At 44.0% G+C, this 6,000-nt stretch overlaps 1 protein-coding gene across 1 annotated transcript; it reads left to right on the forward strand.

Annotated features, from left to right (window-relative positions):
* The first annotated feature begins 245 nt into the window (after positions 1-245).
* On the forward strand, positions 246-2,209 carry atp6v1f (ATPase H+ transporting V1 subunit F). Its single transcript, XM_063500848.1, has 2 exons — positions 246-480; positions 1,783-2,209. The coding sequence occupies exons 1-2, from the start codon at positions 323-325 to the stop codon at positions 1,982-1,984; spliced, it is 360 nt and encodes a 119-aa protein (XP_063356918.1). The 5' UTR covers positions 246-322; the 3' UTR covers positions 1,985-2,209.
* Positions 2,210-6,000: the final 3,791 nt, after the last annotated feature.

Here is a 6,000-nt window from a genome sequence, read left to right on the forward strand (position 1 = left end):
GGGACTGACGCTCTGCGCTTGTCCCGATTATCAAATAAATAAGAATAAACGTTTGTGACATTTTAGGAATGTTTGGATTAATGCCGAGGACGTTGCTGTCTAAATATGACCTCATTGTTGCCATTCCGATAAAGATGAAAATAAAATAAACCACACACACACAAAGGAAGTTTGATCAAATAAACGAGTGATCGTTCATATTTTTTTTAATTTCTATAGGGGGCGCCATATTGAAGCGGAAGTGCAGGTCAGCTGATCCCTCACATGACGTGTCCCGTGAAGCTGAGTGTTTCTCTCCGGGAATCTCACCTGCATCTCCGTGATGGCCGGCCGCGGGAAACTGATCGCCGTGATCGGAGACGAGGACACGTGCACGGGCTTCTTGCTCGGCGGCATCGGAGAACTGAACAAGAACCGGAAACCGAACTTTCTGGTGGTGGAGAAGGACACAAGCATCACCGAGATCGAGGAGACTTTCAAGTAAGATGGACTCCACACACACACACACACACACACACACACACACACACACACACACACACACACACACCAAAATGTGTTAAAAAATCAACCGATTTAACGCTCCTTTCACGTGTTTCTGTCAGTGTCACCTGACCGAAGGTCTCGGTGGTCCTCGTGGGTCAAAAGTCAGATCGGTTTTATAATAATTCGGACAGCACCAGCCTGGAACAGTATTAACCCCTCGGTGACTTCAAAAACGCTGGCTGTAGGACAGGAGGCCGGCTGCTTTTTTGGTGAAAATGAGAATGGATTCTGGTGTATTTGGGCCCAGTCTGTAACTACATCCAGCATCCTGAGTTTTCAGCCCTTAGATGATCGTCGGATAGAGTGTAATGGATTGATCAGCCGATCAATATATTAATCCAGCTCTCAGCTAATCTTCATGAAATGAACTTAACCTGTTAAACGCCGTAAAATTAGAAAAGACTTCAGTCTGTTTCTGTGGATTCCTGAACCTGATTTCAGAAATCGGTGTATTTTAATAGTTATTCAGTCTTTCTGACTTCATTAAAACTACACATAAATAATCGCGATCTTTGTAAATGTAGCATGTTAGCTCTCACACCGGACTCTATTGAAGAACCAGAGCTTTTTATTAAATCTGTGTGTATGAAATCAGCATTTGCAATGAAGGATTTAATATCAGCACAAATTTAAATACTTTATATTAATTATGATATTTTAGAATATATAATCTTTTATGATTGCTTAACACATTTTTTCCTTTTGTTTAATTGTTGACTTGCATTTATCAGTTAGCTTCAGAGAAGTTGGTCTGGTGCTTTGGGGTTGTATTCCTGAAATTTTCCTTAATGGTCTCATGTGCTGTGTGACACACACCAGACTCCATTCAAAAATCAGCTGATTTAACTCATCACTGTTGAGTTTGGAAATGTTTTTGATATCTTAAAACAGACCAGCTCTTACAGTGATGTTTCAGATGTAGAATTCCTGTGTTCTCTGCTGTCATTGAACTCATCTGTGAATATCCTTTACATCTAAACCTCTGTAAGCCACCGTTAGAGACGGATGATGTTAAATTGACAATAATTTAAATGGTCTGACTTCCTGTGTTAAGCTCAGCAGTAACAAACAGACCAGAGAGAAATGTTAGTCCTCTGAGACTCTCAGAAACACCACGCCTTCATTTACTTCCTGTTACACCTCCGCTGGTTCTTCTCGGGTTCTGAGGATGTTAAATTGTGACTGGACTTTGGCATAGCAGACTAACGGGGCTATTCTTTTTCTTCTCCTCTGCAGGAGCTTCCTGGCACGTAACGACATTGGTATCATCCTGATAAATCAGTTCATCGCTGAGATGATCCGGCACGCCATTGATGCCCACATGCAGTCGATCCCGGCCGTGCTGGAGATCCCGTCCAAAGAGCACCCGTACGATGCGTCCAAGGACTCCATCCTGCGCCGTGCCAAGGGCATGTTCTCTGCCGAAGACTTCCGATAGATGGCGAGTCGCGCTGATGCAGTTCACAGATTTGTCCCGATGTGTTTGTGCAGTGATGTTTACTTTTATTTCCAGGAAGTGATGTATGCCCATGTGATCGTTTTTAGACTAAACCTGCTTGAGTCATGTGACCTGCCCCTCCTAGGTGTTTGTTCCAGATGTGTTAACTTATAAACGTGAACAGATGTGCGAATAAATGAATAAATAAACTTGTTGTTTAAAGGGTTTTTTTGGTTTAATTTGACGGATGCACACACGCCTGACAGGTCACGGCTACTCCTTGTTTCCAGCCTGGGTGTGATGAGCTTTAAGGTTTAAACACGAGCAGAAATGGCCAGTGTCAGTCAGCAGCAGACAAACTCCTCACAGCGCCATCTGGAATTCTGTGTATTCTTGTCCTCCTGGTGTCTGTGTGGAGGTCCTTCAGGAACATTAAAGACACCCTGGACTAAACACCAGGATCCATGAACCCACCACTCAGAACATCTGTGAGCTGCAGCAGGGGTCACGACCTGAGAAATTCCCGAATAACTTACACAAAGGCCAGAGGTCATTCAAGAACTTGAGGATAAAGTTTGCTTGGTCTGAGCTTAATGAAGCTAACAGGAAGTCTTTGATTGGATTTTCATAATAAAGCTCCCTGTTTGCAGTTTAAATTATGAGGCATGTTTCATCTTTGTTGGTGTTGCTCAGTGGAGGTGTCATGGGGTGGCGGTCAGCTAATTCTGACCACAAAACAAAATCCACCTGAGCCTCACAATGGAGGAGGAGAAATAAGCTAATCAGCAGACAGGTGTGAGTAAGTCAGATGTTTGATGCTGTTTATGATAGTCCATTTTCTGCCAACCTCTTCCACCAGCTGATCCGGAGGAAAGTGAGTCATTTCCCAGCCAGTTGTGATCATTCATCTTAATTTCTCTAGTTGAGTAAATATCCCAACGTTACGGCAGAGCTGATTCAATAAGTTCTCACAAAGGACCATGTCTGCTCTTTGTCCCTCCTAGGTGTTTTCATGACAAACAGCGAGCTAGCTGCACCATTTCAGATCAGATGTGTTCATCTAACCTTACTGCACAAGGAAGTTACATCTGACTGGATCACTTTCAAACTGGTTGCAAGATTCTGCACAACCTAAAACTTCTGATTGGATCTCGTATTGTTGATACATTTTGTCACAGTTTTTGTCCTTGTGCATTACTTTTTATTTAGTTATCATCTCGTTTCTGTCAGAAAAAAATGTTGTAAATGCAAATAGGTGAAAATTATTGTTCAGTAGATTTAACACACTTTCCAGCCTGTCCTGGGTCTGTCTTGGGACCTCATCCAAATGCAAGAGGTGTCATGGTCAGATATCGAAGGACCTCAGCTACCTCCTTTCAATGTGGAGAAGTAGTGGCAGTACTCTAAGCCCCTCTCAAATGACTGAAATCCTCACCCTTTCTCTAGGAAGAGCCCGGCCACCCTTTAGAGGAAGCTCATTTCTGCTGCCTGTACCTGCAACCTTATTCTTTTGGCTACTCCCCAGAGCTAATGATCACAGGTGAGGGTAGGGACAATGGGATATCGTCATCACTTCGAAACTGTGTTTTTGTTGCTTTTGAAGCTCTAGAACTAAAACCCCCCAAATTTTTTTTATCAGAGTGAAGCTTCTCTGTGTCCATCACATCAGACTTTAAAAATCAATAAATCATAAACCTGAAGTCCTGCTGATCGAGCACGCGCGTGTCTGAGAACTCTCCATGTGCTTCAGTGTCTTTGTATCGTCAGCCTCAGAGCGAGTCCACATTAACCTGAAAGTCTGCACGCTTATGGGATGGGATGGGATGGGATGGGATGGGATGGGGGGGGCTCATGGGTGGCTGTTACTCAGGAGGTAGAGCAGGTCATCTACTGATTGGAAGGTTAGTGGTTCGATCCCTGGCTCCTCCAGTCTGGATGCCAAGTATCCTTGGGCAAGATACTAACCTCAAGTTGCTCTCTGATGCATCCATCAGTGTATGATAGCTAGGAAGCACTAAAAGCTTAGAAAAAAAGGTTCTTGTGTGATTGGGTGAATGTGGCATGTTGTATAGAGGGCTCTGAGTACTCTGGGAGAGTAGAAAAGCACTATATAAGCATCAGTCCATTTACTTATTGATAACATTGCACTCACGTTCGACATAAACTGCTTCCTGTCACAGGGTGACGGGGTGATCTCCTTGGGAGCTGGAACATGACCTTCCCTTGCCGATGTTTTCCCAGAGTTCAGCACTGTGACCTGAATATAAAACAGGAAACACAAACACAGCCAGGTCTGTGTACCACGGAGTATTTTAACCCTTTACTAACTCAGGCTTTGTGGCTTTTAAACCCCAAAACACAATACACCAAAAATTGGTCCACCTCAAGGATCAGGTCCCCCAACACAAACAGAGTAATATAGTGTACGCTGTTAAGTGCCAGGTTGATTGCCATGATTTATTCATTGGTGAAACCAACAACCTCTGGTGAGGCGGATGGCACAACAAAAAAAAAAACCTCATCAGGCCAAGACTCCGCAGTCTTTTTACACCTACAGGCCAGTGGACACTCTTTCAATGATAAGGATGCACACATCCTGGACAGGGAAGAACGCTGGTTTGAGTGCAGAGTCAAGGAATCCATTTAGGTGAAAAGGGAAAGACCATCTCTGAATTGAGGAGGGGGCCTAAGGGTACATCTTTCGCCATCTTACAATGCTGTGATTGCAGCCATTCCCCAACTCTCTGTGAATGGTACTCATTGCGATTGATCAGTGGTCTTTGATCAATGATCATGACAATTTGCATATTTATGATCAAGAAACTGGCCTCACAGCCCATTGTTCTTTCAGTGGGCTGGTTTCAGTCATTGTGCAAATGTATTTTTTATAATGTTGGGGAAACCTGCAGTCAGCTGAGACTGAAGAAGTCCCCTGGATGAGTGACGAAATGTTTCTCCCACTGAAAACGTTACATCCAGATGAGCAGAATAAACCTTTTGGGATTTACTTACCTGGATGATTGAGCATGCATTAAGACCCTTTACCACCTGAAACATTTTAGCAGGTAACAGGTTGACTTGCACAGTATGACAGGAAGTCAGCGTGTGACTTAGTGGGACAGAGGTGTTCATCAAATAGCTGATGAACCTGTTCTCACAGCAGGAATTACTGCAGGTGACTTGTGAGGAGGCGGAGCCTTATCACACACACAGGAATATCTCTTACCTCACAGTGACTTCACAGGAAGCTGGCGGTTAACATAAAAACACCTGAGTTCTCACCTGCAGGTGACTCGGATGTTTAATGAAGTTTCCCATAGACACTGAGAACTGATGACATCACAGTGAGATCACTGCGTGTGAACCGATGATCTCTTCCCCGTGAAGAACAAACAGCGCCGAGGTCGAGCTGCTGATAAAACCCACTGTAAATAGTGAAACGACTCATCACTCATCCCGTCGGCCTTCAGCTGACCTTCAGGCGGCACTGACATGTTTCTGTGTAAACAACGAGCAGGTTTAAAAGGCAGCATGATGCCTTCAATGTCACTCTCTCTGATGAGGATGACGACTCTCTCTGCTCCACTCCAGAGGATGATGGCAATGGTGATGATAATGATCATGGTGGTCTTTGTTTTGGTGACACCTCTTCCTTCTCCACGTGGACGTCTCAGGTAAGGTGCAGGTGTCAGCTGGACTTCCTGTTTGTGTGTGCTGATTACAGAGACGTTTTCTGTTCTTTCCACAGACGTGAAAATGTGAACATGTCAAATCCTCATCTGGCCGATCACAACAACACCAGGTGAGTCTGACAGAAAGTCTGGGTACTCCTGCACCAGCTTGTTAGAACTTTGAAGTAACATCAGGTATGAACATGTCATCTTGCTAAACTACATCCAGATAAACTCCCAGTCTTCTTCTTCTCTTTACTCATTTCACATGTTTTTGTAAAGAAATGAGATTACTTGGTGGAGTAAATGTGTACCAGCTGACCTGCTGATTGATTGTTAAATGAT

This window comes from Pelmatolapia mariae, linkage group LG17 (assembly GCF_036321145.2).
Source record: "Pelmatolapia mariae isolate MD_Pm_ZW linkage group LG17, Pm_UMD_F_2, whole genome shotgun sequence".
Classification (NCBI taxonomy): domain Eukaryota; kingdom Metazoa; phylum Chordata; class Actinopteri; order Cichliformes; family Cichlidae; genus Pelmatolapia; species Pelmatolapia mariae.

Bases quoted from the DNA above. Each gene is read 5' to 3' on its own strand.
- atp6v1f (XM_063500848.1), top strand. From the start codon at position 323: ATGGCCGGCCGCGGGAAACTGATCGCCGTGATCGGAGACGAGGACACG. The intron at 481-1,782 runs GTAAGATGGACT...TCTCCTCTGCAG, and splicing joins GAGATCGAGGAGACTTTCAA to GAGCTTCCTGGCACGTAACG.